This window comes from Hippopotamus amphibius, chromosome X (assembly GCF_030028045.1).
Source record: "Hippopotamus amphibius kiboko isolate mHipAmp2 chromosome X, mHipAmp2.hap2, whole genome shotgun sequence".
Lineage (NCBI taxonomy): Eukaryota > Metazoa > Chordata > Mammalia > Artiodactyla > Hippopotamidae > Hippopotamus > Hippopotamus amphibius.
The window spans coordinates 68,514,262-68,525,380 of NC_080203.1; the positions used below are offsets into that span (position 1 = coordinate 68,514,262).

General features: G+C 36.5%; 1 protein-coding gene across 2 annotated transcripts; it reads left to right on the forward strand.

The window, feature by feature from the left end:
• Positions 1-2,540: 2,540 nt before the first annotated feature.
• On the forward strand, positions 2,541-10,793 carry HMGN5 (high mobility group nucleosome binding domain 5). 2 transcript variants are annotated; one of them, XM_057718531.1, is made up of 6 exons: positions 2,541-2,673; positions 4,404-4,433; positions 4,983-5,012; positions 5,281-5,334; positions 7,877-8,014; positions 9,572-10,793. In XM_057718531.1, exons 1-6 carry the CDS (start codon positions 2,659-2,661, stop codon positions 10,280-10,282), a joined length of 978 nt encoding a protein of 325 aa, XP_057574514.1. In that variant the 5' UTR covers positions 2,541-2,658; the 3' UTR covers positions 10,283-10,793. The 2 variants fall into 2 exon arrangements, with proteins under 2 accessions (XP_057574514.1, XP_057574515.1); XM_057718532.1 differs by lacking the exon at positions 5,281-5,334.
• The last annotated feature ends 326 nt before the right edge of the window (positions 10,794-11,119 follow it).

Below are 11,119 nucleotides of genomic sequence, written 5' to 3' on the forward strand. Positions count from 1 at the left end.
AAGAAAATAGGGATAGGGGTCAGGAATTAGAGAAATGTTTCAACCTCAGAAAATTTTCTTATGCGTGCATGACTATTGTTTTAATCTGATAAGACATAAATCACAGATGCAACAGGTTAGGCTGCAAGGAAGGGAAATTGATCAAAAAAGAAAATTGCTCACAAACTTTAGAGGAATCTAAGAGTCCACTGACCTGCACTTTTTTTTTTTTTTTTTTTGCCTCCAAACTAAGCCTTACCTCCCAAGACTCCTCATGATCATTTGTTTCAATCCACTTGGACTAGGCATTCTGTTCCCTGAACAAGTACAAAGCTTCCCTGCTTCTGAATTTGGTATAACAGTCTATCCAACAGTTTAGAGCCAAGTCAAATACTACATCCTCAGCAAAACCTTCTCCGATGATTTCAGTCCTAAACCATAGTTCCCTTCTGTTTTATCATTGAACTTAAATTGTACCACTCACATGATACAAGCAACCTTGATTTATAAATGTGTGCATCTGCTTGCTTTATCCTACACAATTATAAAAATTATTAAGGGCAGAAACTGTGTAATGCAACTTTGCAGTTTCATAGGCTAGTCTATAAAAACAAAATCCAACTCACAAAATAATGCTAAATATGAATTTGTTGAATGTGTTCGTGTTGACACATTTTTCATTCCTCTCATGTTTCTCCTTATCCTTATGAAGCAAGCCTTATATTGAACCCAAATTTTATGTTTACTTTCTAATTCTTGGAAAATAAAATGATTGAAACATATCTAGGTTCACCTAATAATGCCTTCACCATAAAAGAGGCATCTAGAGAATCTAGGGATGATCCCAGTAACTGCAGGAAAAGGAAGCAATTTAAATGTCTTTCTGATTCACTTACTTGAATCAGAATGCAATATGAGGTTGGAGGAGGGAAACTGAGCTGCAGTCAAACAGTCTTTACTACCTGATCTGTTTAATTCTACACTGTAGGTGCTGGGGAAGAAGGGGCAAAGGTGAGAATTATGGGTTCTTCTGTTAGGCCATATTTAGGTTTGAAGGGATGGTTTGGTATTCTACAGAAGATATGAATATTTATTTTTAGACTGATGATTCCAATTTTTTAATCCACATGAACACAAATGGATTTCTTCCTTTAAGTAAATGTTCAAAGAGTTAATTTCCTTTTTTGATTAACCTTCCACCATAGGGATTTTGGCTGTTGTTGGAGCATGTTTAAACCCAATTAGCTGTTACAAAAAACAAAGCAAGGCATTCTGAGAAAGTGCTTCAGGATCCTACATTTTTACCCATAATTATCCTCAAGTGTCTTATTCACCACTCCCCACCTGACTATCACAACCTTTAGGTCTCAGGAACTAAGTCTGGAAGGCAGATAAAAGCCTTTTTTAGAGTAGGAAGCCACCTAAAAATGGCTAGGACCAGGGTGATGTTAGGGGGCACTCTCCTCAGGCACTAATTATAAGGGGCACTCCAAAACTCGATAATGAAGATAAATATTTAATGCACTATTTTAAAGACCTAATTAATGCAAAAAAGTCCATGATGAACAAAATATCAATTTTAAATGAAAACAAGATCCTACCCTACACTTGTATGATTCACCTCAATTTGCCTCATACTAATCTCCTGAGTTTGGGGCACATCCTTAAATTTCCACCAGAGGTGAGTGCTTTAATAGCTTTATCCTAGTCCAGGCTCTGAGTCCTAAACACTTTCATGTATGACACCTTCCCGAGTCCCTTCACTAAATGCCACATTTGGATTCATAATCCATTGCATCAGCACTTTTCCTCTGGATAGACCTCTGTTATTACAAACCTCACTCGGGGTCACATTGAATTCTTGGTGGACTCCCACCAAGTGGGATAATGGTATCTATCCAGTGTCCCTACCATCAGGTTCCTCCTGCTTTTACAGCTCCCAGTTTTTCTGCTTTCCATCTGCGGGAGACGCGCCAGTTTTGGCACCCTGATCCTGATTGGACCACAATTCTGCTTTGGCGGAAAGTTCCCTCAACCTGAGAAACAGCTCCATTCTTTTCTAATTTCTGAATGAGTGCTCTTCTCAGTTCATCTACACCCTCCTGTCAAAAGTAGAATGGAAAGACTGGAGCCTAGTTTCAATCATGTCTCTAAAGCACTTTCTCTCCAGGAAGCAGTAAAGTGGGGCTTTTGGAGATTGTATTGAAAGGAAGTGCAATGACTTTCGTCTGTCATTCCTACATAAAAGGAAAACAAACAAACAAACAAACCAACCATCAAGACAATTCCAGCTTTCCCGCCGGTTTTGTGCTTCAGCACTTTGCCTCCAGTAAGCCCGGGTGCTCCTCTACCCCGCCAGCGGCCAGAGCAGGCAGCGTAGGAGGGCTTCCAGCAACTCCGTGGGCCACGCCCCCTGGGCTAGTCACCTCCCCTTATTGGCCTGACAGCCTGTCACTCCAATCTGGCTCGCACTCCTGCTAACCATTCACGTAGTTTGGTTGCGTCTGGTGCGTTTAATGTTGCCAATAACGAGGGATTTTTTTTTTTTTTTTTGGAGGCAAGTACAGGTCGTGCTGCAATTAGTTCATTGAAAACTCAGTTGCTCTCTGAGCTGTCGGGCAGAGACTGCTCGGCTTTTTTTCTGCTGACTGTTAAGATCTCCTATAGAGAGCTGCAACAATGCCCAAAAGAAAGGTAAGTAGGAAGATAGAAGGGGGATTAGCAACTGAAATACATATTTCCTAATCGGCAGAGATTTTTTTTAAAAGCATTTTGGCTTCTAGTTCGATTTTGTGATGTGCTGAATGGAAGGCGAGGGAAGGGCAAATATCGGTTGGTGTAAGGTTGAGGATGATCTCTCACGCAACTAGTAGTTCACTTTTGGCTTGTTTTGTTTAAGGGAAAGAATAGCTTGAGAGGTGTCTCCATGCTGAATTACAAACAGCCATAGCGCTGTGCTGTCGCTTCCTACCCCACCCCCCTTCCTCCGCTTACCCTATTGGAGAACATTTCTCCCAACCACACTTCCAGGCACTAGTTTCCTCCTCAACCTCCAGCTTTACTCCGGGAACCGTCCAGTTTGGGGGAACGAAAGCCATGGCTTTCTCCCGTATTTGCCTTTGTTCTTCCCGTTTTCTTTTGCCTTTTTTTTTCCCTCCTCCACTTCTTGTCATGCCAGATGGCTATGCAATGGTAATCCTGTGCCATTAGGCGGCGCAGACTTCAAACTGTCCTAGAAAAGGGAGATTTACCTCTGTGATTAGCAACTTTGGGGCTGAGAGATCAGAGACTCTCCAAGTTCACTCACCGTCTAAAGGTGGAAGGATGATAAGAGAAACGCGTCAAACTATTGCTGATGTTAGAGTAGCATGGATTTGTTCACTTTAGACAAACTCTCACTTAAAAATTCGTGGCTCCTCTTTTGGACGGGAATTAAATTCACGCTCGGTGTTCGTTTGTTTTGTTTGTTGGGGGGGCGGGTGCCCTTAGAAGTGAAATCAATCGCTGTTTCGTTGCTTGATAAAACTGTAAAACACTGTGCTAATGTAAGGCGTTATGATTGTTTTGGTATTATTCTTATCCATTCATCCGTCTTCCCTATTTTTAGAACATAGGAATAAGACTGAAATTCCCCGGTGCTTTGGGGCTGTATGACTCGTGTAATAGCTTGATAATTCCTAGGCTAAAGGGCTGCTCGGATACTGAAAGCAATGGTTTCTCATCACCATCCCCCTTCCTGAGATTCCCGCCGCTATGCTTTTCTAGGCTTGTGCAATGGGTCCTGCTATTTTACAGAGCTGACAGCAAACTTGTAGCAGGTAGTGGCGGGAAGTTTTAAAATCCGCAGCCGGCTTCTCAGAATAACGCATTGACATTGTAACAAAGAGGTTCCCCCAGCACACACACACACACACACACACACACACACACACACACACCCCAAAGTATTGTGGGGGTTGTAGTTCTTGTATGCAGAACTTGGAGGGGAGAGTAGTCCAGTCAGAAGAGAGGGTCAGATAAGTACAATTGTATCTCAAGCATAAGGCTAAGCAGACAAGAAAATTGCATGAAGCTCCGCTTTCATTTGCCCGCCCCCACCCTTTTTGGCTTTAACACTGGCTAAAACAGGTGGATTTTAAAATTAAAAAGGTTTGTTTTTAGGAGATGCAATTTACACAAAAGGATGAAATTGACTATCAGTTGTATAAACTTATGTGCTGGGAATTCATTTGCATCTTGGTGCACATTTGCACGTTAGCAGACAGCATGCTACTAGGCACTAACACGTGGCTACTTGCGCAGGAATCCAGGAAAAAGTCATAAGCTGTTATATTGCAACTGCAATCTATAGGCAATTGATCGAATCTATCAATCTATGTTTATATCGATGACCTTATTTCTGTGTGTTTTTCTCCCCTGTATAGGCTGCAGGTCAAGGTGATATGAGGCAGGAGGTGAGTTCTTTAAGTTTAGAATGTCTGAAAAAATTCACTTGTTTTATAAAATTAAGAAACATAAGCAGCTAAAAACTAAATGTTGGTTAGTAGGTTTGTACCGTAGGAGTACCGGTATGGTATGCCAGCGAGCTCTCTCAGAAATACAGTAGGTACTGAAAACTCCAAACTTCTTGGAACTTAGGACCTTATTGTGCTTAAGATCTGGAGAGTTTTTTCATTTTAAGCAAAATAATTTTTTTGTCAGTTTGCAGGAAGGGGCTGTATTTTCATTTCAGATATACTCCTTGTTACTAACCATTGTGTTCATTTAGCCTAGCAACTGAAATTTAATTTGGGCTTTTTTTTTTCCTTAGCTATATGAAGTGTCCAGAGGAGGGAAAAAATCAAAACTTATATTTTTACTCTGATATTTTTAAATCAAGTTCACAATGCTTCTTAATGACAGTATATATGTAGTGTTACACGAAATATTTTCACCACAATATAAATATTTCTAGGTTTGTGTATCCATAATTCTCTTAACTGATAATTATTTTTAACTTATAGCCAAAGAGAAGATCAGCCAGACTGTCTGCTGTAAGTAGTCTTTTTAAAAACCTGCTCACGTAATGTAAAATGTAATTTTAAAATTCAGGGAATCCTGGACAATACTAGTTATTTAATACAAGATTTGTTTTTGACATTTTAAGAAAAACTTTCACATCAAGGAAATGTTTTTATCCAAGTGTTCAGTTTGAACTGTTCCCATTTATTTTAATTACGAGGTTGAATTACATTGTTGCTGAGCTTTCTTCAATTATGATTTCTTCCTTTTTTTCCTCCATAACTTGTATTGTTTTTGCAGTTGCCTGTGCCCATTACACCAGAGTTGAAGTCCAAAAGAACATCAACTCCAAGGGTAAATACTCAGCATGCAATGTTGAGAGAAACTTGCTTTTCTTCAGAAATAGTTTTTTTGGAAAGGCATACAGTTGATCATTTTGCTTTATTTTCTTTTCAGTTAGTGATATATTACATTATACATTATACCATATGGTACATGTCAGCCCTTTGAGTTGGAAATATTTGTTTGTATTCTTTGATTGTCTGCTGTGTTTTGGCATTTTCATTAGGAAGAGACAAAAAAATTTTAGTTGGATAGACCCATAAAATGTATATGTGTTTGATGTCACAATACCAGTATTCCTGGGGAAACAAAAGGTGTAAACTGTAGTAACCAAAGTAATGCTTTGTGATAATAATAGTAACTAACACTTGATAATACTTTAGTTTGCAAAGTACTTTCACATACATTATTTTCAAATGCACACAATTGATTTCATATAGGCTTCTATGCTCTGATGTTGTGGTTAAAGACATCAGAAATAGAAATAGCTTCAATATTATGTTTACTTTTCCCCCTTTTTATTTATTTATTTATTTATGTGTAAATGTGTGTGAATATCATATGATTTTATTTCTTTTTTAGAACTGCTTTATTGAGGTATAATTAATGTTTTAAGGATAGGTTGAATTCTTAACATCATAAAAGGTTAAAGCTAGGAGGAATGCCATCTAATCCCATCATTTTGTGGTTGAAGAAACTAAGTTATAGTTGTATTCATAAAATGTGAAATCCTTGATTAAAAGATATTGCTAAAACAATGGCCATAGTTTTAGTAATCATAGTAAGTGACAACAGAAGAGAAAGTTACTTTTTGATTTTTCTCTGTTTCACATTTCCAGGTCACTATTTATAAAATTAAGTACTCAATTTATAAGTTGTTAAAATAGTAAACACTGTTCATTTCCTTTCAAAATAAAAGGCAGTGATAGAATAAAACAGATAATATATAATCATGGACTTTAAAACACTTTACCCTCCTTGGCTCTGTTTCTCATGTATTTAAAGAATAATAACATACCTATATTGCATTTTACATTTTCTAAAGTAATTTCACATATATATTATCATTTGCTCCTTATTACATCCCTGTAGGTAGGTGGTATTACTCTCTTTTACATATGCAAAAAGTAAATAAAGAGATTTCTGCTTTTGCTCAAGATCACATGGAGTAAGAAACAGATCCAGATTTAAAACACACGTTTGCTGGCCTGTTAACCCGGTGCTCTTTCTACTACATACACACTTAGGCAAAGAGCTTTCTTGGTAAAGAAATCATGATTCAAGTCATTCCAAAACTTGTAGACCCAAATATTGAATCACTAATGTCACCAGGTGATCTCTTTCAAATATATCTAAATTGGTGCTCTCCCTAACATAGTATTTCTCTTAATTATTACCAATGGAGGCTCTGCAATTAAAAACCCTGTTGCTAATTATTAGACACGACAGGGACAAACTGGTCCCCTCTAGTCAAGGAGAGTTGATTTATCAAAGTCTAACCTGAGGCTGGCAATTGGCCCAGAGTAGCCGCTAGTCAGCATTTTAACTTGTTGCTTCTCATCTAAAAGAAACTTTCTTTGATTCATATCAGGAATATTATTCATTTTAAGGCCATTTTAGATTTATAATGATGCTGAAAGTGCCAAGTGATAATTTTGTTGATGTTAAGTATATATGGATATTTTAAAGCTTTTCCATAAATTTTTATAACAGCTGATAAAATAACGGGCCATTAAAACAGTTTGGAGTTTCCTTAAAATACTAAAAATAGAACTACCATATGATCCAGTAATCCCACTACTGGGCATATACCCAGATAAAATCATAATCCAAAAAGAAACATGTACCGTAATGTTTATTGCAGCACTATTTACAATAGCCAGGACATGGAAGCAACCTAAATGCCCATCAACAAATGAATGGATAAAGAAGATGTGGCATATATATACAATGGAATATTACTCAGCTATAAAAAGGAATGAAATGGAGCTACATGTAATGAGGTGGATAGACCTAGAGTCTGTCATTCAGAGTGAAGTAAGCCAGTAAAAGAAAAACAAATATTGTATGCTAACTCATATATACAGAATCTAAAATAAACAAATGGTACTGATGAACCCAGTGACAGGACAAGAATAAGGATGCAGATGCAGAGAATGGACTGGAGGACACAGGGTTGGGGGGGCAGGGGGTGAAGGGGAAGCTGGGAAGAAGTGAGAGAATAGCATAGATATATATATACTACCAACTGTAAAATAGGTAGCTAGTGGGAAGTTGCTATATGACAAAGGGGGATCAACTCGATGATAGGTGATGCCTTAGAGGGCTGGGATGGGGAGGGTGGGGGGGAGTCACGGGAGGGAGGGGATATGGAGATATGTGTATAAATACAGCTGATTCACTTTGGTGGACCTCAAAAACTGGTACAAGAGTGTAAAGCAATTATATTCCAATAAAGAGCTTAAAAAAATAAAATAAAAAAATAGCAGGCCATTTAATCAACACACTAGTTAAATTGTGTATTTTTTTTTTATTGTTTTGTGTTGCTGGACAGAAAATGAAGACAAAAAATGATATGATGGAAAAAAACCCAGATGCAAGTGCCAAAACCATAGCTGAAACAAAGAAAGAGGTTGTTAAAGAAGAATACAACAATGAAACTGCTGAAAATGGAGAAGCCAAAATTATAGAGGTATCTTCCAATATTAACAGATTTGTCCATTTGAAAGTTTAACAATGGGTGCAACTGAAAGAAATCTTGTAGTTTAAAAGTTGAGAAATATTAAATGAGTATGACTCCATAGTGTCTTAGTTTGTTCAGGCTGCTGTAACAAAATACCACAGATGGGTGGCTTATAAACAAAAGAAATGTATTTCTCACAATTCTGAAGGCTGGGAAGTCTAAGATCAATGTTCCAGCATTTTTGGTGTCTGATGAGGACCTATTTCCTGGTTTATGGATGGCAGTTTTCTCGCTGTGTCCTGACAAGACAGAAAGGGTGAGAGAGCTCTCTGGGGCCTCTTTTATGACATAAATCCCTTTCATGAGGGCTCTACCCTCATGACTTAATCAACTCCCATAGGCCCTACCTCCAAATATCATCGCATTGGAAATTAGGTTTCCTCATATGAATTTTGGGGGACAAAAACATTCCATTTATAGCATGTAGTATAATGGTATCTAAGGGGAAAAGAAAGAAAATGAATTTAAAATTTGAGAATTTACTGGTATGGGGACTTCCCTGGTAGCACAGTGGATAAGACTCTGCACTCTCAATGCAGGGAGCCCGGGTTTGATTTCTGATCAGGGAACTAGATCCCACATACATGCTGCAACTAAGAGTTCACATGCCACAACTAAGGAACCCATGTGCCAAAACTAAGGAGCCCTGGAGTCACAACTAAGGAGCTCACCTGCTGCAACTAAGACCATGAGCAACCAAATAAATAAATAAATATTAAGATAAAAAGAGAGAATTTACAGGTATGGGTAGTGGCATCAGTGGGTTAACACTGATATTAATAGAACAGTGCCAGTGATTATGACTTATTAATAATCTAATGACTTTCTTATTAATTACAAGCCAATCCTCTATTCCTTTTGTCAGCACAAGGGCTATTTGTAAATACCTTTTGAGATCATATGATTCTTCTTCCCTCTTCACATTGTGAAACAAATCATTATGTATGTTTCCCATAGCTCTTGCTTTGCATCTTTAGCATACCACATTTTTAGGTATTGTAGTTAAAAGCAATGAAAATGGGATTTGGTGTCAAATCTACAGACCAAAGCTGTGCATGTAGGGAAAATCTTCTGTAAGTGATCCTATCTGGTAAAAGACTTTATAAGTAACTTTTCACAAAGTAAACCTAAATCTGACCATTATAGAAATAAAATGTATTATTTCTTCAAGGAATATATTTTGTTTACATTTATGCTACTCATTTTTTTCTTTATTTACACTGTTTCCTCGTATTTGTAATGAACATTATTTATATGAATAAGTTTTCCTGAATTTATTGTTCCAAATACCTATTTGTGCATGTTTGTGTGGAGATATTTTAATTAATCCTATTTCATATAAAGTTTCCTTATGATGTGTCATTTAGGAGGCCTTTTCCACAGGAAAATTACTTTCTTATAGTATTAATTTTTTCCATAAAATAGATATAATCCTGTCTAAGTATTTAGGGGAAACAGTTCCAAATCTACAAATATAATCTTGGGTTTTTTTCTCTATACATATAGGCACCAGCTCCTGAAAGAGAAATAGAAGAAATAAAAGAAGAAAAAATTGAAGATATCAAAGAAGATGGAGGAGAAAAGAAAGAAGCAATGGCAGCAGAAGGAAAAGAAGGTGAAAAAGAAGATCAGAAAGGGGATGGAGAAGATCAAAACAAGGAAGATGAGAAAGGAGAAGATAGAAAGGAGGACAAAGATGGAAAAAGGAAAGATGAAGATGGAAAAGAGAAAGAAGGTGGAAAAGAGGAAGAAGACAAGACATGCACCAGAGATGAAAATGAGGGTGAAGATGGAAAAGGGAAAGGAGAAGATGGCAAAGAGGAAAAAGATGAAAAAGAGAAAAGAGTTGAAAAAGAGAATGAAAATGGAAAGGGGAAAGGAGAAGATGGCAAAGAATCTCAACATGAAAAAGATAAAGGAGAAGATGAAAAAAAGAGAGAAGATAGAAAAGAGAAAGAAGATGGAAAAAAGGAGGAAGATGGAAAAGAGGATGAAGATGGAAAGGGGGATGAAGGTGGAAATGAGAAGGAACATAAAAAAGAGAAAGGACAAGATGGAAAAAAGGAAGAAGAAAGAGAGGAAGAAAATGGAAAAGGAGACAGGAAAGATGGAGGAGATGGAAAAGATGAAAGCAAGGCTGAAATTGGGAAAGAAATAGCTGAAAGAAAAGAGGTCAAAAAAGAAGATGGGAAAAAAGAGTCTCAGAGTATTGTTTAAAGCCGCCCTATATGGTTTCATAATTTGATAATATGTACCTCCATGTTGTAATGTTAATAGAGATGAATATTTTTATCAAATATTTTATAAACACAGCTTTTCTTTAGCATCAATTTAATTTCAAAACATCTTCATACTGATTGTTAGTCACAATGTTCCTAACATGAAACCTTTATCTATACATTTTGTGATTATAATAGTGGAATATATAGAAAAAATATGTTTTCACCTTTGTCAGTGAATACCCTTTTTCTGTAAGTTATGTGTTAAATCTTTGAATTTTAATTTTACTCCTATATGTGATAATTTCACAAAATGGAGAGATCCCAAAAGAGTTTCCTCAAACATTCTTGTGGTTCTCTAGGTTGTTTTATAAAGAAAGTGAACTATTTTCATGTAATGCTAAGAATTAGAATTATCTTTCCCAAATATAACTTTGATATTAGCTTGGGAAAAATAAAATTGTAATTCCATTTTTAAAAGAAATACAAATGTTTATTTCAGAAGGGCAGTTCTGATAATATGTGTATTCACAAAATTTTACTTGATTTATCTTAATAAAAATTCTCTTCAAAGATTATTGTAGTTTGTTGTATGTCCAAAAATATAGTTAGTGAAATATAGTGCCTCATTTTTTTTTATTGTGATGTTCACAAAAACATTAAAAAACTTTTTGCACTGAGATAAACATAACATAAAATTCATCATTTTAGCCATTTCAAAATGTACAATTCAGCGGTTTTAGTGATTTCACAATGTTGTGCAACCACCATCACTATCCACTATCTAATTCCAGAATATTTTCATCACCAAAATAAGAAGGAAGTTACCAATTAA